This window comes from Arachis stenosperma, chromosome 9, assembly GCF_014773155.1.
Source record: "Arachis stenosperma cultivar V10309 chromosome 9, arast.V10309.gnm1.PFL2, whole genome shotgun sequence".
Classification (NCBI taxonomy): Eukaryota; Viridiplantae; Streptophyta; class Magnoliopsida; order Fabales; family Fabaceae; genus Arachis; species Arachis stenosperma.
In genome coordinates, this window is record NC_080385.1 from 133821435 (window position 1) to 133843471 (window position 22037).

Here is a 22037-nt window from a genome sequence, read left to right on the forward strand (position 1 = left end):
CAGCTGACGAACTGGGATTGGTATATGCCGCTAGTGGAGTTTGCGTATAAAAATAGCTACCATGCGAGCATCGGAATGGCTCCATATGAGGCTCTGTATGGAAGAAAATTCCAGTCTCCGCTATGCTGATATGAAATTGGGGAGAAAAATTTATTGGGGCCTGAGATGATAGATGAAACTACTGAACAAGTTAAGAAAACCAGAGATAGGATGCTCGCTGCTCAGAGCCATCAGAAGAGTTACGCCGATCAGATGCGAAAGTCCTTAGAGTTTGAGGAAGGAGACCATGCTTTCCTTAAGGTTACTCCAACAATAGGAGTAGATAAAACGATCAAGATGAAGAAGCTGAATCCTCGATACATCGGTCTGTTTCAGATTCTTGAGAGGGTTGGACCGATGGCTTATCGGATGGCTCTACCGCCTCACCTTTCGAACCTGCAAGATGTATTTCAGATGTCGCAGCTTCAGAAGTATACTCCTGATGCTAGCCATGTGTTAGAACCTGAATCGGTCCAGTTAAAAGAAGACTTGACTCTACTGGTGACTCCAGTCAGAATTGATGATACGAACATTAAACGGTTGCGCGGAAAAGAGGTTTTATTAGTCAAAGTGGCATGGAGTCGGGCCGGTATTGAGGAGCATACTTGGGAACATGAGTCAGAAATACGAACGGACTACCCACACCTATTTTCAGGTAACTGAATTTGAATTTTGTAGGCAAAATTCCCATTTAGGTGGGTAGAATGTAAAACCCAGTCAAGTAATGACTAATTAACCCATAAATTGAAATATATTTTAGAAAATAAGAAATGAGGTTTTTATGGTTTAATGTGATAGAGAAAATTAAAACGAGAATTTTGACACCAATTTTAAAGAAAATCGGCCCAAGATTGGACCGAACGGGCCAAACCGGGGCAACCAGACCCATATTGGGTCCAAGGCCCAGCCAAGCCTCACTAAACTAAAGAGCTCAGCACACTCTCTCCCCTCTCAAACACACACACGCTGAAATACAGCAAGGGGAAAGGGGGAAAGATTGAAACCCTTGTTATAAATCAATCCAATCTTCAATTGATCATAACTTTTGATTCGGAGCTCCGATTGACGCACCGTTTGCGGCCATGCGACCGAGGCATCAAGCTCTACAAAAGTCACACAATTGTTTTTTAGGTAAGCTACGATTTTAATACATTTTTCTCAGCCCTTAATTTCGAAAATTTAGTGAGTAAAGTGTTGAGATTTTTGAGTTTTGATGTTGTAAGATCCAATTAACTTGAAGGGAAGGCTTAGTCTTGCATCTTTTGATCCTTGGCCTTGATAAGTATCTCAACCCTAAGTCAAATGCTTGAGTTGTTGTGATTAAATATTGAGTTTGTATGGATGGATGCATATTATGTGTGTTAGGCAAGGTATATATGTGAATGGATAGAAGTCTTATGGAGATCTTGAGAACTTGAGGTGATATACAAGTTGGAAATCTGATCTTGGAAGCTTTGAGACCTTAAAAGTTGAATTTGAGAGTGTTCCGAGTTGAGCAGGAAATCGGCCAAGGTATAATTTTAGTTTTCTGTATCTAAAATGTAATGTGGTTGTGAAAACTTAGGCTAGTGACCCTAGGATAGGATTTTGAAATATTGATGTAGTTGTTGGATGGTATGGATTGAGTTGAATATATGTATAATGGTAGAATGATTTTGAATGGTAATAATTGTTGGTAAAGCATGTAAAGTTGTATGTGATATGGATTGATATGCTCAAGCACGCTTTGGTGATTGATGGAATTGAATAATAGTTTGAAAAATCGAGATGTGGAATGTTGGTTATGAATTGAGGTTATTGCCTTGAAACTTGGTTAAAAATGGAAGAATTGGTAGGTTTAGGATTGAATGAGAAGTTGGAAATGTTTGAGGTTGAATGGTTGAGTTTTGGTTGGTTTTGAATGAATTTGGAAGTGCATATTTTGGAAATTGGAAGTTTATGAACTTTGGTAAAATTGAATTTTTGATGAACTTCAATGGATCATATCTCAAGCTATTATTTTTGGAATTTGCTACTTTTTATATCAAACGAAAGATAATTTCACACGCTTTTCAATGGTTTAAATTTGGTGGGAATCTAAATTTTGTGGAAGGAGATATGATCGTTGAAAGTTGGGGTGTGAAATCTGAATTCTGGAAATTTTGCAGAATTTGTGATTTCTGGTTTGTGTGCGCACACACAGCCCTGTGTGCACGCACACCCCGTGGATTTTTGAACCTGTGCGCATGCACAACCTTGTGTGTATGCGCACACAGGGAAAGGGCTACTATTGGGGGCGCTAGCACGCCCTTTGTGCACACACAATTAATGAAGTTTTGCAAGTTGTGCGCGTGGACAGCCTTGTGCACACGCACACGTTAGGAAGTCCATTCTGTTGAGGGCACTCGCATGCCTTGTGCGAGCGAACAGAATTGGAAAATTTTACACCTGTGCGTACGCACACCTCTATGTGTACGCACACATCTTGAAAAATTCTTTGGGGCGTGCGCACGCACACCCTGTACGTACACACACGACCCTGTTTTCTTATAAAACCCTTGTTTTCAAGTCTTTCACCTTTCCAACAAGCTTGTAACCTTCTGAGACACTGTTTCAAGCTTATAAACCCCATTTTCATCCTTTAAATCTTGAATTAGTATAAAATTCCTAGAGATTGAGAGGAAGCTAGGGATGGGAGTAACTTGTGGATGAAGAAAGGGGATATAATGAGGAGTTATGACAAATGATGAGGTCATGAGTTGTTGAGGAGGATGGTAGAGTGCTGTGCATGACATGAGCCGAATGGCTGAGTATGATGTTAGCCGAATGGCTGTGTGTGATGACGATTTATGGCTGATAATGAATTATGATTTTTTTAAGCCAGATGGCTGAGATGAATGTTGATTTATCGCTGAGAATAAATGCATATATGCTGAGTTATTGATATTGTGATTCTTGCACTCCACCTTTCTGAGATATAAGTTTCCTTGGGTGAAAGCAATGGCTAGCCACCATGTGCTCCAGGTAGAAACTCGATACTCTGCTTACCCTATGTTGTAAGTGTAGCCAGACATTGTGAAAGTTCCAGAAGAGCTCGCCCCCGTAAATATACACTAGTGAGGGTGTTGGATGTGAATTATGATTATGTTGTAGATAACTCGAGTTGGGGATGCACGACAGAGGGATAGTTCAATGGTTAGCTACCAGGACTTGTTGGGTTGGCTTTATAACTAATAGATGAGACTCATCAGCTACTAGGACAGTCATACATCATATGCATTATATGTGATTTGTTTGAAATGCCTAATTGACTGCATAATTACTTGCTAATTGCCTAACTACCGTATCTGCTTCCTATTTGTGCATTGCTTTATTTGTTATACTTGTGTTTGCATATCAAATTGCTCGTGGCGGTTGAGAGGTTTGCAGGATTTGGAAAGGAGAGTTTTTGTTAGACTAAAGATCCTTAGTTAGTTGCCTGTTTTCATATCTCGTGGTTTAGTTATAATTATACACTTTGATTATAAATTAGGAGTTCTAGGATTGCCTTCGGCTTTCCCAGGATATTACATGTTAGATATTTGGACATTGTTACCATGCTAAGAACCTCCGGTTCTCACCCATGCGGATTTTGTGATTTTCAGATGCAGGACGTGAGGCTCCTCGCTGAGGCATGCTGGAGATTTCTGTTTGGCGAAGATCCTTAGCTCTCAGAATTTTATTTTGGTTTTATAGACTTGCTTAGATATTTATTATCTCCACTGTATATATATACTGTATTAACTCCTCTTAGAGGATATTTTGGAGACTCAGACTTTGTAACTCTGTATTTTGGGTTTTATTTTGGGTAGTTCCTTTACATATGTATATATACTTCTATGCTCGGACCGGTTATCTTCGCAAACCGAGTCTTGAGTCTTGATATCTGTATTTTTGGCACTCTCTTGAATATCTTCTCACGTTAGCTTATCCTTTATCTATTTCGTTTACGTTATTGATCGGAGTGTTACGCTTTTCGATTTAACGGTTTTGATTTACCTCTTTTTCTTCAGAGGCTCCTAGTTATAAACATTTTTCACTATATATACTAAATTTTATTTTTAGAGGTCGTAATACATCGCCACCTCTATTTTATGACTTAAGCATAAGGCTCTGTGTGGTAGGGTGTTACAAACTGGCATAAGATTATCACATTCTACATGGGTTCAGAGTGCGTCTTTCATCGGACAATGATGAACCACCAACTTGAATATACGTCTCTCAGACGGCTAATCCATGACTTTGTTGGAGACTTATCGAGACATCAGTTCAGCTGATTTCCGGGAAGATTAGGGTCTCTGTAGTAGAGGCTAGAACCCAAGCTGCAGCATTCTCTAATCTGGAAGATCTGACCTTGTCTGTGGTATTTTGAGTAGGATCATTAAGGAGAATGAACTGTACGAGCTTCACCCTCAATCAGAATGGATCCGCACTAAACCTGGGGTTCAGATCTAGAGGAGTATTGGCAGCTGCTCAAACCATTGTCAATTACATACAGCCTGCCATTGAAGAAATCGCTCATAAGTAAAGAGAGCAATAATACTAGAGTTAATTCAGAAAGACAAAGCAACTCCAATCCTTTACCTTATCCCTATCCCTGAGTATAATTTCATTCACAAAGTATTTTCTACCCCTTTTGCTTTACTCCTTTTATGGTTTAACCAAATTCAATCCAACAACCTTCTGATCTGCCTGACTAAGACCTGCAAGATAACCATAACTTGCTTCAAACCACAATCCTCGTGGGATCGACCCTGACTCGCTCAGGTATTACTTGGACGACCTAGTGCACTTGCTGGTATTGTTGTACGATGGTGTGGGGATTTGTGTGCACTAAGTTTTTGGCACCGTTGTCAGAGAAATTAGGGTCTCTGTGGTAGAGGCTCGAACCCTATGATGCAGCATTCTCTGATCAGGAAGATCCGACCTTGTCTGTGGCATTTTGAGTAGGATCATTAAGGAGAATGGAGTGTACGGTTTTCACTCTCAATCAGAATGAATCCGCACTAAATTTGGGGTTCAGATCTGCAGGAGTATTAGCAGCTGTTCAAACCAGTGTCAATCACATACAGCCTGCCATTGAAGAAATCACTCACAAGCAAAGAGAGCGGTACCAGAGTTAATTCAGAAAGACAAAATAACTCCAATCCTTCAACATATCCCTATTGCTGATTCCAATATTCCTTTTAATGCAAATTTGACAACTGTTCCAATAACCTTTTGATCTGTCTGACTAAGACCTGCAAGATAACCATTGCTTGTTTCAAACTACAATTCTCGTGGAATCGATCCTGACTCACTCAAATATTACTTGGACGACTCAGTGCACTTGCTGGTACTATTGTACAAAGGTGTGGAGATTCGTGCGCACCACTTACTTGGGAAGATTTTTCTAAGCGCCAGTCACGGCCAAATTGGATCGTGACATATTTTTTCCAACTTTATTCCAACAATATTACAATTTTTAAAAAGAATAATAAATACAATATTAAGACTAAATTATTATTTTATTAATTTACGATTTTATTTTCAACAAGATATGACCTCAAAAAAAAATAGAATAGAGACTTAATTTGACTTTTGTCTATTTTTTTGAAGGACAAAATAATCTATGTAAAAAAAAACAATTCAGTCCCTAATAACAATGTTATTTAAAGACAATATGAACTCTCTTTTAAAAAAATTATTAAACAGTAATAAAAATTAGTTTTATAGAATTTTTTCTGTAATTTGTGAAAGTTTAAATTTTTAGGAAGTTTTTTCAATAATAGAATAAACTACCATCACCAATATTATCATCTTCCTCATAGTTATATCATTTTAACTTCTACTCCTTTTACTTTAATTGTGTAATTATAGCTTATCATTATCATTCTCTTTTCTACCACTATTAACACCAACACTATCAACATCACAATTTTTTTTTCATTTTTTGTGAGATACTATCTTTTTTTTAAAAAAAGTTTTCATTCTATAATAACTTTTTTTTCTTATGACATCATTTTCGATATGATTTTTTTCCACTTAATCACTATCGATGAAGAAATTTTTCAAAAATAAATTTATTATAGAAATTTAAAACTCTTATAAATTATAAATAAATTTTTTTTCACAAAATTAATTTTTGTTACTATTTAATGAATTCTTTATAAAGAATTCGTATTATCATACAATAATGTTAGAGGTTGAATTATATATATATAGGATCGCATTGTCCTTTAAAAAAAATAAACAAGAGCCAGACCAAGTATTTACTCAAATAAAATGTTACTTTGGCTCTCCCAAAAATAATCTTAATCACACAAGATGGCCATTTTTTCTATAATTTTTTCATAAATGATAAAAAAAATTTATGCATTTGATATAATTTTTGTAGAAATATCATATTTGTACAATTTATTTAGAAGTTATATATATAATTGAGAAAAAATCAACTTCTATCCTTTTCATGTTTTTTAAAAAATTTTGCCATTAGCCTAAAAGAATTAATATAAAATTTTTAAATTTAGAATATGTAAATATATCATTTTTTTAAATAAATTTTAAAAAATCATGTCAAAATTTGGTATTTATCATTTCATAGAATATATTATCTATATTCATTATATTTCGCCTGATAGAAATAATCTTTGAAGGATTAAGATTTCATTTTGTTTTTGTAGGATTTATTTTGTAAAAAAATAAAATCTTTTTAAGAAACAAAATGATAGTCTATTCCAAGGTAGTCAAAAACGCGTTTCAACTCGTGGAAACGCACGATTTCACGTTTCTGCATCCTCCTTCAGTCTTGGTTTTGCTTCTCGTCCAGGACCAAGCTTCTTCGTGTGGAATCGCCGCGCAAAAACGCAGAGCCGCTGGAATCGCGTTTCTGCCCCGATGTTGCGTTCAAGTTTGAAGATGCTCTTTTCTTGATCTTGAGTGCAGCCCAGTCCAACCCAATGGCCCAATCTGAATAGAAGACCATGGAAGATGGAGGAGCCCTAGCAGATTAGCAGTAAATTCCTTAATCTCTTTACCTTCCTCACTTTACAGTTTCTCTCCATGGCCAAAATTTCAAAATTTCACCTTTCTCAAGTCTTTCAATCTCTGACTTTCTCTGACTCTATCTCTCTATCCCTCTGAAGTTTAAATTTCGCGCGACCAAAATTCCCAATTTGGTGTGTCACAGCCTGCTGCCGTTGTTGTGGAATTAGACTGGTGGTGGTTGAACTGTGTGAGCATCAATTTGCAATTGTTTTGCGAAACTCTCTGACTCTGCCTCTGTCTCCAGTTCTCTGGCTCTCACTCTCTATTTCTGGAATCTGGATTGCTGCTGCTCTTCTCCTCCCCTTCACTGGTAGTTCAGGTATGTTAAAACTTTTTTAATTTTGATCCTCTTCAAAGTCAGTTCAATCTGTTGTTGTACTTGTTTATTATGGATTATATTGTAGGTTGAATTGCTATTGTCTATCTTTATTGGTTTACTGATTATATTGCAGATTAATTATATTGTTCAATTTAGATTATGATTTTATACGAATTATAGTAAGTTTTGAAACCTGAAAAACCGTGATCTCAGACCTGAAAATAACTAGTATGTTACGAGTATATATCAAATTTTGAGAGAGGATATTGCACCTCGACTCTTTTCCACAAATATGTCCTGTCAAACTTAATGTACAAAATATCAATGAATAAACTTACCTTAGCTCCATCCACCAGCTGGTTTTGGTTAATGGCTTCAGAGGTAGTATTATGGTGCGATACTTGAACTTGAGGTTCAATGCAAATCAATAGGCTATTTTACTATCACCATCTTTTGATGTATTAAAACAATAATGTAATGGAAAACATGGATTAATAATGGTGATCGAAACGTGAAACAAAAAGTGATTTGCTTTTATCCATTCTTATATCATGGTTTTGCTTTTAGCTCTTTCTTATTAATTAATGTTTCATTTAAAAATTATAAATATTTGACACAGTTTAATCCTCCTAATTTCTAAGATAAAAATTAACGAAATTTTTATATATAATGTTAACTCTGATTGACATCTGATTCACAACTAAATGTTTCTTGGTGGGTTGACTGCTCTGTGCTTTCCACCAATGTCCCTCCTAAACTTTTCACTTCATCTTGAGCAGTGTTGTTTAATAAATGATTTTTAACACCATCCTCAATTTTTTCATCCACTAAACTAGTAGTCTTTGGGGTCTCTATACCATTTAATTCAGACCCCTCCCGGTGTCCTTCCAATTCCAACACTTCTATATTGTTCTCTGGTGAATTACTCGATTCTCTCAACTCTCCAAGAACTTCTATTCCATCATTAGTACTAGCAACAGGCTTTATTGGAAATGTCTCTAAATACAATGTCCTTTACTTCCAATTCAATAACCTAGAACTAGAATCCACTTTTTTAAAATTAAATTAAATTAATCCTTAGATTCAGAAATTAAATTAAACAAGTAACATGGCATCATGTGAAGTGGGACTTAGCTAGTATAGTAAAACCTTTGTTATTGTTAATTACCAATAATTCACATATTACTTGTTAAATGATAAAGGTGAAGCACTGTATATAAAGATGCTATATATGTTGAAGTTGCACTATTGAACAATTCAAATTACTTGATAAGAAGCTTTTGACTTTAGCTTTGATTTTGATCAATGAAAAAGGTGAAGCACTGTATATAAAGATGCTATATATATTGAAGTTGCACTATTGAACAATTCAAATTACTTGACAACAAGCTTTTGACTTTAGCTTTGATTTTGATCAATGAAAATAGGACTAATAATAAGACATCATGTTAATTCATGTTAATGAAAACAGGACTAATAATGAAAACAGGACTTTACCAATATTTTGATCAATGCATGTTGCAACTTGCAACAACTCATTTCTATTAACATATCCTCATTTTTAGTTATTGCAATTGGATTATACACATCATTCTAGTTGAATAGATTCTACCGTTTATTTTCTTGGCCAAGTTATATTGTCAACTAGCAAAATGATCAAGTCAAAATGTGTAAATTAGTATCATCAATTTAATATATATTACCTTGGGAGATTCAACTATTTCGATTTCATCATCATAGCATTCAAAGCTTCTTGCATTATACAGTCAGATACTAATAATAAGTGTCTGCTTTTGTCTGTTCCAGTGTATCCAAATGAGGACATTGTATGAAAAAGTGAAATATTCAATTAGTGAAGACAATGAATCACCGTTTATTTTAGCAGTTTGTTCATTGCTATCATTTTTACTGGTTGATCCTTCATCTGAGCTCCCTGATTGAAACTTCTCTTTGTCACCTATATCCCAATAATTTTATAACTATCTATTTCTCTGAATTGTTGTTGTGGCATTGAATATAATTCTTGAATTTTTGTTATGCTGGTATTTTTTGTTCAAATTGGATTGTTAAATTTTTGTTGTTGAACTTGGATGGTTGTACTTGAAATTGAACACAATTTTGTAATTTTTGTTAAATTGTTGAATTTTTGCTATGATATTGAATTAATTCATTGAATATTTACTGTTTTTATTTTTTTCTAAACAGGAATGGCATCGACTCAAGCTAATGCAAGTGAAAATCCGACTAACATTCCAGCTTCTCAGTCAGGAAGTACAGCTGGAATCACTTGTAAAAAAAAGTTGCTAAGAATGCTCTTGGAAGTAGAACTGATGTAGGATGGGAGCACGGGATATCTGTTGGAGAAGATGGAAAGAAGATACAATGTAAATACTGTCATAAAATTTTTTCAGGAGGAGTTTATAGATTGAAACACCACTTAGCAGGAACTCAAAAAGATGTTGGGGCTTGTACAACTGTTAGTGATGAAGTTAAAAAGCAAATGTGGGATGTTGTGAGTGGGTTACAAGTAAATTTGATGAAGAAAACAAACATGGGTGGGGCAAGCCTAGGAGAAGCTACTAAAGAAGTTGACACTACCGGTGAAAAAAGAAAGGGAAAAGAACTAGATGGCAACATATTCAAGAAAACACGCATTAGTACTCAAACAACAATCAACAATATATTTAAAAAGAATTTGAGAGAGGAAGTATGTTTAGAGATTAGTGCTTTTTTCTACAACAATGGCATCCCCTTTAATGTTTCAAGGAGCGAGGAATACAGTAGAATGTTTGAGAAAGCTATAAGATACGGACAAGGATTCAAGCCACCATCCTACCATGAATTAAGGGTGCCTCTTTTGAAGAAACACGTGGAGCTTGTTCAACAATCACTAGAGGAACATAGAGAATATTGGAAGCAGGTTGGTTGCACAATAATGACTGATGGTTGGACAGATAAGAGAAGACGGACCATCCTAAATTTTTTGGTTAATAGTCCTAAAGGGACTGTTTTTTTGAAATCCATTGATGCCTCTCACATTACTAAGACAGCTGATAAAATCTTTAAAATGATAGATGATGTGGTTGAAGAGGTTGGTGAAGAAAATGTCATCCAAGTTGTCACCGATAATGCGGCTAACTACAAAGCTGCAGGAGAAATGCTAATGAAAAAGAGAAAAAAGTTGTTTTGGACGCCTTGTGCAGCACATTGCATTGATTTAATGTTAGAAGACTTGGAAAAAAAAGTAACACTTCACAAGGACACAATTTATAAAGGTAGAAAGATTACTACTTACATATATGCTAGAACTGCTCTTATTGCACTACTACACATCCACACTAAGGGAAAAGATTTGGTGAGGCCGGGTATGACCCGTTTTGCAACTTCTTACCTTACTTTGGGATGTCTCAATGACAACAAAGGTTCCTTAATAAAAATGTTTCTTTCTGATCAATGGACTTCTAGTAATTTTGCAAAGACAAAAGATGGAAAGATAATTGCAAGTGTGGTGTTAGATAAGGTGTTTTGGAAGGAAGTCGTAATTTGCTTGAGAGCTGCCTACCCTCTTCTTTATGTGCTTCGTATGGTGGATTCAGAAGAAAAGCCGGCAATGGGATTTATTTATGAAGAAATGACAAGTGCAAAGGAGAAAATACGAGATGCATTTCAAGGAGTTGAGACAAGGTAAAATGTCTAATTATTTTATTTTTTAATTAATGCATAAGAGTTGTACATAATGTTGAATGATACGTGTAAAGTGTAATTGTAAAATGTAATAACGGCAGAGGTAGAAAAGTAAAAGCCAGAGAGAGTTAAAAAATTTAAATTCTGAAAATATTGTTTATTTTGTAACTAATTTATTAACTTTTTTATGTTTTAGTTATATACCTATTTGGGATATTATTGATGCAAGATGGGGCAACCAACTTCATAGGCCATTGCATGCTGCAGGCTATTATTTGAATCCTCAGATTCATTATAGCTCTGGTTTTAAAATTGCTTATGAGCTTAAGAAGCAGTTTTATGCTTGTATGGAAAGGATGACAGGAAATCCAGATTTAATCACTAAGATGGATGTTCAACTTGAAGATTTTAAAACTCGAAAAGAGTTTTTTGGTAGTAAAGTAGCTCAAAATGCAATTTATACTAAAACTCCAGCTCAATGGTGGGATTCTTATGGAGATCAGCATCCAGAGCTCCAACAATTTGCAATTCGTGTCTTGAATTTAACATGTAGTTCATCTGGATGTGAACGTAATTGGAGCGCTTTTGAGATGGTTAGTAATTAAATATAAATTGCATTTTACTTTTATAAATTTGGTTGTTAATTCTTCAATTCTATCTTATTGTTTGATTAATGTCTAATATTTTTTATCTACTTTTGAAAGGTTCACACAAAAAGGAGAAACCGTTTGAAAGCTAAAACCATGAATGATGTTGTGTTTGTGATGACAAATTCAAGATTAGCAAAGAAAAAACAAACTAGAAGAAGTCTTGATTATGACTATAGTCTTGATGAGTTGGACTCTGATGAAGAGTGGATTGTTGCTGACGAAGATGGAGAAGAAGAAGATTTAGATACTCTAATCTCAGATCCTGATTTAAATGATGGAGCAAGTGGTAATAGAGTTGTTGGTGCCTCTAAGGATCCTTTGGCAATTCCTTATCTTGATGATGATGAGTTTGAAGAACTTCTCCAAGGACCTCTTCCTCCTGCTCCTGATAATGATGAAGATGGTAATGCAGAAGTTTGTGAAACTCGTGAAGATTTTATAACTGATGAAGAATAGAATGATTATTAAATAATAACTTGTTTAGATTTTAGTTAATTAGTTATTCATTCTAGTAGTTTGGTTGGTTTATTTGCTACTTGAATTTATTTTAGTGTCGTATGAACTTGTGAGTTGTGAATTTGTGTTTTGATTTGTGAATTTGTGTTGAATTGTGACTTTTAACTTGTTATGGTATATATATTAGTTATAATTCTATGGATAATTTAGTTTATTTGAGATTTATTTTATTCTATATAAAATTAGTTGTTGCTATTAAATTTTTCTAAATTTTTATAATTTACGAGTCATATTTACGTTTCGTCTCACGATTCAACGAATTACGATTTTGAGTTAGCTTAACGAGTCGAGGTAAAAACTACGAGTTCACTACCTTGGTCTATTCCAATATTAATTACATTAATTAAAATTTCTTTTACAAAAATCATTCCATTTATTCACATATTCAACTATTATTGAAATATTTTATATTTTTTATTTAAGAACATATATTACACATTGTGGTAAAATAGATCAGAGTACCTAAACTCTTCCGAACACAAACTTGTCTACAAAAGGTTATAAGCGTGACTTTAGATGCACAACTTACAACTGGCAATTATTGTGAATTGTAGGAAATAATTTAAAATTTCATATTAAAGAACATAATAGTAATTAGTAAATGCTTAAGTCATGACCTATCTAGGAAATTATTATTCCGTTGTATTTATACTGACTTAAAAAAAAGACATTCAGTCAAAGATACCCTTTGGCTTAACCAAAATCAAAGGAATATCTAATATCCATCTAATCTCACATATACAATAAATAGAAAAAGCAAAAATAGAAAAAGGGGGAAAAGGGATGCAAAATTAAATGAGAAAAGGGTAATAAAAAGATGGGGCCATAAGAAGTGTATCCTCAAAGTGAGGTCTATAAATGGTGCCTAGTTTCATCAAACTTGAGAGCAGAGTAACACAGAGTAGTTCTCTCATTCTCATATCTCCACTCTCAATCAAACAATTATGACTATGGAAGAAGGAAGTGTTGGGAGTGAGGAGTACACACAAGATGGAACAGTGAATATTAAAGGAAAACCTGCTCTTAGATCCAAAAGTGGTGGTTGGAAAGCTTGCTCCTTTGTTGTTGGTAACTCCCCTTTAATTTCCCCTCTCATTATAAAAACTTGCAACTTTTATAGATTAATAAAAAGTTTAATTGCTCATTTTATCAACTAGGACGTAGTTTCTTTTTCATGTCTCTTAAAATGTGGGACAGAGTAGTGATTGTTCTTTTTCTCTTCTGCATCTTCCATTTCTTTCTTGTTGCTACTAATAACATGCATTTTTCTTTGTTTTGAAAATTATACCAATTACCAACCATTAATTATTATGAGAAGTAATGGGTCTGTATTTTTCAAAAACCGTTCATAATCTGCACCTTTCTCTGCAACTCCAATATGTATGTTGATGCAGACCTACTTATAGGGTCTCATGACTTTTTAATCATGCCAAACTTATTCGAATCATAAAAGTAATGAACATTGAACATTTTTTGGCTTATTTTAAAGTGTTATTATTGGTTACATGATTGCATATCTAATAATATAGTAAAGTAAATTAATAATAGAAGCCATGTGAGTGTTTTTTTTTTCTCTCCCCTGCAGTTGATACTTGATAATATCCATTGACTTCAGTCAGAGGTTACTGTATAATTAATAAATGTAAAACTAGGTTATACGACTTATCGCAGCTTTTTATACAGTTCAACCTTACGATACACTTAGGCATAGATTACCATTCCCTTTCTCTTGTACTGCTGCCTAGCTTTTGCATTTACGCCTTCAATTGGCTTTGCACAATTAAACGAAGAATTTTATTAACAAAACATCTTTAAAATAGTTAATGCTAAGTTCTTTTTCTGTTAGAGAAAAGTATAAAATTTAAAATTATTTTTACTGCATTTAAAATACTTATCGTATATGTTAGCTAATATTAAATTTGATATCATTATGCATATTTAATTAATAAAAATCTATATATATCTATATATTATGTGAGTGTGCATTTAATCTTAAAAAAAAAATTTAAGTATATATATACTGATATTTCAATAAATTTTAACGGATGATCTTAATTATATATATTATATATTTTTTATAATTAAAATTAATAATTAAAAATTACTGAAATACTAGTATATATACCGAAACACTTAAAAACTTTCTAATTTTACATACTGTCTTAGACTCTTAGTTTGCTGGTTTCTAAGTTTCTCTAAATTTGATGTATGGATATATGGGATGGTTGCTCTCCCTTGAACATCTAATGAATTTTGAAATGTCAACATTATATTAATTATATATAGTACCAATTTATTTGCTTAAAAGAATAGTTTGTCTAACACTTAAACTAAAGATATGATCCGGATAAGATCCTCAAAGGTGAAAGTTCAACTATATATGGATTATTTTTCTGACTCCGGCGTACATGGATAAAGGCACTGTATGAAATTCTCAGAATGGGACACTGATCCATTTTATAATAATAAAAAGGGTTCTTGAAATAATATTTTATTTTAAATACAGTATCATTTTTTTCCTTTTTTTCTTGATTTATATTATCCATATTAAAACTGACGCCGGTTAATTTTAAATACTCACCAATATACTTTTAATTAATTGTTATAAACCTATAATGCATGTTCTTAAAATCATATGATATTATACCAACACTTTAGTTAATTCAAGTTATAATTTGGCACTTATTTCTTTCAAATAACAAATAAAAAAAACCGGCTCTAAATAGAGTTTTACTCCTGTAATAATAAACCGATTCCACTCAAATTAAATAGATGAAATTTACCGAGTTCGTTGTGAATCTTAGTGGTACATAATGCCTAATTATCTAATCATTATATATATATTTAGAAACCTTACTTAGCACTGAAATATTGTGCATGGGTTAAAATGGATGCAGTATATGAGGTGTTTGAAAGAATGGCTTATTATGGGATATCATCAAACTTGATCCTGTATTTGACAACAAAGCTTCACCAAGGCACAGTTAAATCTTCAAACAATGTAACCAATTGGGTTGGGACAAGTTGGATCACACCCATTTTAGGTGCCTATATTGCCGATGCTCATCTTGGCCGCTATTGGACTTTTGTTATTGCCTCTACCATTTATCTCTCGGTAAGTGTCCAAATAATAATTAAAAAAAAAAGTGAACTTATTGTTTTAACTTCCTTTCATGAAATTTCTTTATACTTGTTGTATGTTAGAATATTCTACTCCCTATCACTACTCCACATATGATTATCTTAGCTTTTTGATTTGTTGACTCCTCATAGTCAAACAAGTTGAATGAATCCATAATGTCCCCAAGAAATTAATTGATTTGTTTACTGCTTGATTGTGTGCATATTTTGACAGTATGTAGTGCTAATTACCCATTTACCCTTAATTATAATGCTCAAAAAGTCGTTGTGCTTTATCCATAATAATGCATTTAAGTTTACAATAATATAGTATGGCTTTCTAGAAACAATTTTTCTCTCAAATATAGATACAATGCAAAGACATTTTTTTCCCTAATTACCAAATGAAATCTCTATTGTTGAAATTAAATTACTTGTGATATATCATTAATATTACAAAGAGTTAATTTATAGTTCCTAAGATATTTTATGCATAATTTCAAATATTTACAATAAATTAAAAGTTAACTACTTTTTTTATTAAGTTGACAAACCTACCGTCCAAAATTATCTTTTTTTTTTCTTAAAAAAATAAAAACTAATAAGATCTTAGAAATATATCACTAATTAGATACTAACTAGATTAGTTAATTAAAAAAGATTTAGTATGATCTTAGAAATCTGTCAACAAACAATCAAGGAACCAACCAAACTAAATAGGGTAACATGTTTAGATTTGTGAAAAGAAGACTTTGACCAAAATATTGGCGGAAGGGAGTTATTAAGGGGGGGCTGTAGCTGTCAAGGGACCAATAATACACTAATTCATCCATTTTTTATTAGTTAGCTACAAAAAGATAAACAAAAGAATCTTCAAGCTCAACCATGCATTCACACAACCCCAACCTTGACTTATTGCCATTAGATGACCAATGAAAACTGTTATCATATGGTGTATATCTTCATGAATATGTACAATAATAATATAGTATAATTAATGGCAAGGTGATTTTTAAAATTAGTTTTCATTTTACATTATTTTATTTTTCATAAAACATTTTACTATACATAATTTGAGAATAATATAAAATGAAAAATGATGTTATTAATTAAAGAGCGGCAAAATCACTCTCCTTCTTAATGTTGTGAAGCTTATTAAAAATTTTTTAATAAAATAGATGTCACTAAAACAATACAGTTTGGGTACATATATATTTAGGGAAAAAAATGTCTATATCCAATTTTAAGTATTTTTTTAAATCCAATAAATGAAAAATACAATAATATTAGATTAGACTTTTACGTAGATAATATTTATTTCTAATAATTTTGAGTTTAATTTTAATGTATTGATGGTGTAAAATATTTTATATAGTTATACAATTATATTTGTTATTTTAAATAACCATTCATGTGATCAATATAAAAAAAAAGTTATTTTTTACTAGTATATCATTATATAATTGAATATAACTATAGAATTAGTTTAGAATGATAGTATATTAAAATTAGATTCTAATTTTTTTTCCAGAAAACTTGCAAGAAGTATAGCAAAATTTTAACAGGACTTGTTGATTGGGACATAAATAAATAGTGCAAAAGCGTAGCAATTTGACCCGTGACAGTGGTGATAACTAAAAGAAATGCATGTAGTAGGAAAATGTCACGGTCAATAATTGGTTTGGTACAAAATTAACATAATATGTGGCATTCTTTTCATACCCATGATTTGCTTTGCTAGCTAGTGGACCTCTCTTTTCATGATCGTGTTGTGGTTTTTCTTAGTGTCACGCTTTTGTAACAACATATATGCAGTCATTTTCGATGATATATAGAGGTGAATTCTACTCTGATGATTATATAAGTATTGATAATATTAAAGTCACATGTTTTTTTATATTCTGGTAATGCTTATTTTTAAGTAACATTTTTAAAAAACCACTACTCTAATTTTAGCAATACTTTTTCGAAACACTATAGTCACTATAATATAGTTATACTAAAATGAAATATATATATATATATATATATAATTAAATATATTTTAGCATATTAACACACTAAAAAAATTTACATGTTAAAAATTTAATATGTATAAATTATAATGTGTATTATAATATATTAGTAGCAATTAATAAATAGGTTAAAAAAATAAAAACGTATAAATATATAAATAATTAAAAAGTTATTAAAAATATAGATTTATATTAATGTAAAAAGTAACAACTATAAAAAAATTCTTATTTTGATTCTTTCTATGACAATAGTAACAATTAAATAGATTTTTTAAGCAATAAAAATTATTAAAATAAGACTTTAAAATAAGATAAAAAATAAATTTTTAACAGATTATATGATTGTATATGTTGAAAAAGAGAACACTTTAAAATTTATTTCAAATGATAAATTAATATTTTAGTTATATGAAATATCACAGAACAAATTTAAAAATACAAAAATTCTAAAGTATGTAGTTGAATGTTAATTTCTATATAATATAATTATTAATTTTGACCTATATACTATAAATTATATTTTGTTGATTTTTTATTATATTATTTTAATTTATTTTGTATTTAATTTGGTCCCGGTCCCCCTCTTATAAAAATTTCTGGATCCATCACTGATATATATATATATATATATATATATATAGCTCGTTCAAGTTCTAGCACGAGTGATGATGGTGGGTTTGTGGGGCTGTAGACTGTACTAATCACTTGAAGCACACTATAGAGATAAATAACAAGAAGTATATGAAAGAAAAAAGGTTAGGAAAAATAAACTGCTTTATGAACCCACATTATTAAGTAACTTATCTACCACGGTAAGCCAATCCCTTCATGCATTATTATTTCAATTACATAATATATATTATATTGTAATGGAAGTTCCAGTAGTAGTATATCTCACTGTCACTCTGTCTGTTAGTGCTTTATTTATTTGAGAAGATTGTGCAATGTCATGGTAGGCTATGTTTTACTAAACTAGTAGTTATATTAATAACAACTTGCAATTAATTTAAATTAATATATAAAATTCATGAGATGGTAGCTCCTGCGCTTTACGAGGTTGCAAGTTGCAACATCCTTCCTCAAGTTTTAGTGTCCGGATTGGCTTTTCCACCATAAATTTTGCAGATTGTTGAATCGCTCTGAATTAATTAACAATAGTGCAATTATTAATTAATTAACAAAATTAGCAAAATATACTATAAAATTGAAGAAGTATGGCTAGTGAGATCATTAACCATATTTGTTAATCAATGTATGTTTTGCATTGGTGGCAGGGCATGTGTCTGCTAACACTAGCAGTTTCCCTTCCAAGCCTAAAACCGCCACAATGCTTTGACAAAGACATAACAAAATGTGGCAAAGCGTCCACACTCCAACTAGCAGTGTTCTATGGTGCACTCTACACTCTAGCAGTTGGAACAGGTGGAACAAAGCCCAACATCTCCACCATTGGTGCTGACCAATTTGATGACTTTCATCCAAAGGAGAAGCTCCACAAGCTATCCTTCTTCAACTGGTGGATGTTCAGCATCTTCTTTGGGACACTCTTTGCAAACACTGTGTTGGTCTATATTCAAGACAATGTAGGTTGGAGCCTTGGTTATGCACTTCCAACACTTGGCCTTTTAGTTTCAATCATCATATTCTTGTCAGGGACACCCTTTTATAGGCACAAGGTGCCTGCAGGGAGTACCTTCACTAGAATGGCTAGGGTCATAGTTGCTTCTTTCAGGAAATGGAATGTGCCTATTCCTAAAGATACTAAAGAATTCTATGAACTTGATGTGGAGGAGTATGCAAAGAAAGGGACTTATCGGATTGATTCCACCCCAAATTTGAGGTACAATATTTTTTATTCTACTTTCTGCGTTACTATTTTGTCTTGTATATTTGTATATTAAATCATCTTTTACAAGAAACGAAACTAGATAATTATATAAGTGACTATTTTCACGATTTGGATGTGTGACTTTGAGCTCATATAGAGACAACTCAACTATTACTCCAAGACTCCCCTTTAAGAAATGAAACTAAATGTATTTGAATTTTTTATTAATCCAACACTTAAACTGCATTTAAATTGGTAAGACACGACGAAAATATAAAAATAAGCGGATAAAAAATTATTTTTTTTTGTCTCTACTTTTTAAATTAACATAGAATACAAAATATATTTATTAATGCATTGTTTAATTCTTGTCTCAAGTTACAAAAACATCTTTGTGCCATTCTGTTACGTACTTGTGTCTTATCACATATGCCGAATGCTGCGTCTAAAACAGAAAAATATATACAAATGTAGCCAAAATATTGTTTTAGACAAAACTGGAACATTTTTATATGTTTGAGTAAAAGTTAATATAAGAGTAACATATGTTTTTCTATACATGCAACTCTGATGTGCTTACAAAATAAATAATGTATGTAAATGAAGGTTCCTTGACAAGGCTTGTGTGAAAACAAGTTCAACCAACAATCCATGGAAGCTATGCACTGTGACACAAGTAGAAGAAACAAAGCAAATGCTAAAGATGGTTCCAATTTTGATGGCAACATTTGTTCCAAGCACAATGATGGCTCAGGTAAACACATTGTTTGTGAAGCAAGGAACCACCCTTGACAGACACGTCGGAAGCTTCAAGATTCCCCCGGCGAGCTTAGGCGCATTCGTGACGATCTCTTTGCTCACCTGCATCGTCCTCTACGACCGTGTCTTCGTGCGGATCATAAGAAGGTTCACCAAGAACCCAAGAGGGATCAGGCTCCTTCAAAGAATGGGAATTGGCATTGTTTTACACATCTTGGTCATGACCGTTGCATCAATCACTGAGAATTATAGGCTTAAGGTTGCAAGAAATCATGGTGTTGTAGAAAGTGGTGCACAGGTTCCTTTAAGCATATTCATTTTGCTTCCACAGTTCATACTCATGGGAACCGCCGACGCCTTCTTGGAGGTTGCAAAAATCGAGTTCTTCTACGATCAGGCACCGGAGAACATGAAGAGCCTTGGGACTGCATATTCCTCTGTTACATTAGGAGTTGGGAATTTCATAAGCTCTTTCCTTTTATCAACCGTGGCACGGGTTACTCAGGAACATGGTCATAGAGGGTGGATATTGAACAACTTGAATGAGTCACATCTTGATTACTACTATGCATTTTTTGCATTGCTGAATTTCCTCAACTTTATTTTCTTCCTATTTGTTTCAAGGTTCTATGTGTACAGAGCAGAGGTTTCTGATTCCATACAAGTGCTTGCAAAAGAGTTGGAGGAGAAGAAAGTGACCGTGTCTAATAACTATGTGAATCCCAAAGACTAATAGAGTAGATAAAATTGGTATACAACTTTGGGAATTGAAAATATGATTGTGTGTGATGATTTCTCTCCTTATTCTGTAGAGTGTTTGAGAAATATGAAATATCTCAGGCTGATATAAAAGAAGAACAAGGACAAGATTCAGAGAAAAAGGGATGTGTAATGTGTTTGACACTTTTTTTTTCAGTTTTAATCCCTTTTTCTTTCTTTTTTTAGAAATCGTAGGTTTTTTTAACCAATAACTTGTAAAATAAAATGTTGAAGAAAAGAATCTATAAGGTTAGATTTTGTCATTTTGAATTCTGTTACATTTGCTATGACATGAAAGCATTTTATTTTATCTTATTGGGGTTAACAGAAAATCAACAATCTAGTCTTTCGGTCGAAGCTTTTTGGGTCAACAGCATTGTGGTTTGTGGCACTTGGGTTTGGTCAATGCATTGGGGAATTTAGGGGATAGGCACTTCCAATAAATTTGTTGAAAGAAGCAGAACAGAGAATGAAAGGCGGTTTCGAATCAATTTGTTTTTTTTTTTTTGGTCAGAGAATCAATTTGTTGAAAGAAGCAGAACAGATCATGGAAGCTGGCCCAATTAATCTCAGCCCAAGTATAGAAATACACTATTTTCTAGCCCAAAAATGGAAAAAGGAACATTAGCATTTTGAAGGGTTCTGACAAAAAAAAAAAAAAAAGGGTTGTTCACTTCTACCAGAAGGCAAAGATATGACAACCTAAACAAGATTTTAGTGAGGGTCATGGAAGAAATGAACAGAAGGCTAATCTCCGAGGTCTCAGAAGAGGAAATAAGGAAAGTAATTTTCAGTTTTGGGGATTTTAAAGTCCTGGACCAATTGGGTTAAATGAGTTATCCTATTTGAAATATTGAGAGGTAATTAAAGAAGAAATATGTCCGGTCGTCAATGATTTTTTTCAAAAGCGGGCATTTGTCAAAATCCATTAGTAAAATTTAGGAGTGGCAAATAAAAAAGTCCGTTTTACCCCTACTCCACCAAAAGTCTGCCATATAGCGGGTTGGCCCGTCCCGCCCCGCTTAGTGAGACGATTTTGAATTTCTTCCTCGTCCCGCCTAACGGCGAGTTAACGAGTTGACGAGTCAAGTCTGCCAAATCTTTCTTTTTATAAACCATTAAATATTAAAAATATATATAATTTTATAATCATTTTAATAAATTTATAATTTCAAAAGACATAAAAAATTTATAATTTTTAAATTCACAAATATTAAAATCTTTATAATTATAAATATGTAATAAACTTAATTATAAACCAAATTTTTTGAAACAAAATAATAAAACTAACGTTGTTCAAAGCA

At 32.7% G+C, this 22037-nt stretch overlaps 3 protein-coding genes across 3 annotated transcripts; all 3 read left to right on the top strand.

Moving 5' to 3' along the window:
• The first annotated feature begins 165 nt into the window (after positions 1-165).
• Positions 166-702, top strand: LOC130949943 (uncharacterized). The gene has a single exon (XM_057878535.1). It carries the CDS (start codon positions 166-168, stop codon positions 700-702), a length of 537 nt encoding a protein of 178 aa, XP_057734518.1.
• A 4319-nt stretch (positions 703-5021) lies between these two features.
• Positions 5022-12192, top strand: LOC130949944 (uncharacterized). The gene is made up of 8 exons (XM_057878536.1): positions 5022-5167; positions 6866-6946; positions 7251-7402; positions 9608-9665; positions 9728-9953; positions 10143-11086; positions 11283-11679; positions 11791-12192. Exons 1-8 carry the CDS (start codon positions 5022-5024, stop codon positions 12190-12192), a joined length of 2406 nt encoding a protein of 801 aa, XP_057734519.1.
• An 884-nt stretch (positions 12193-13076) lies between these two features.
• LOC130948473 (protein NRT1/ PTR FAMILY 5.2-like) lies at positions 13077-20996 on the top strand. The gene is made up of 4 exons (XM_057877217.1): positions 13077-13320; positions 15150-15367; positions 18662-19227; positions 19822-20996. Exons 1-4 carry the CDS (start codon positions 13197-13199, stop codon positions 20705-20707), a joined length of 1794 nt encoding a protein of 597 aa, XP_057733200.1. The 5' UTR covers positions 13077-13196; the 3' UTR covers positions 20708-20996.
• The last annotated feature ends 1041 nt before the right edge of the window (positions 20997-22037 follow it).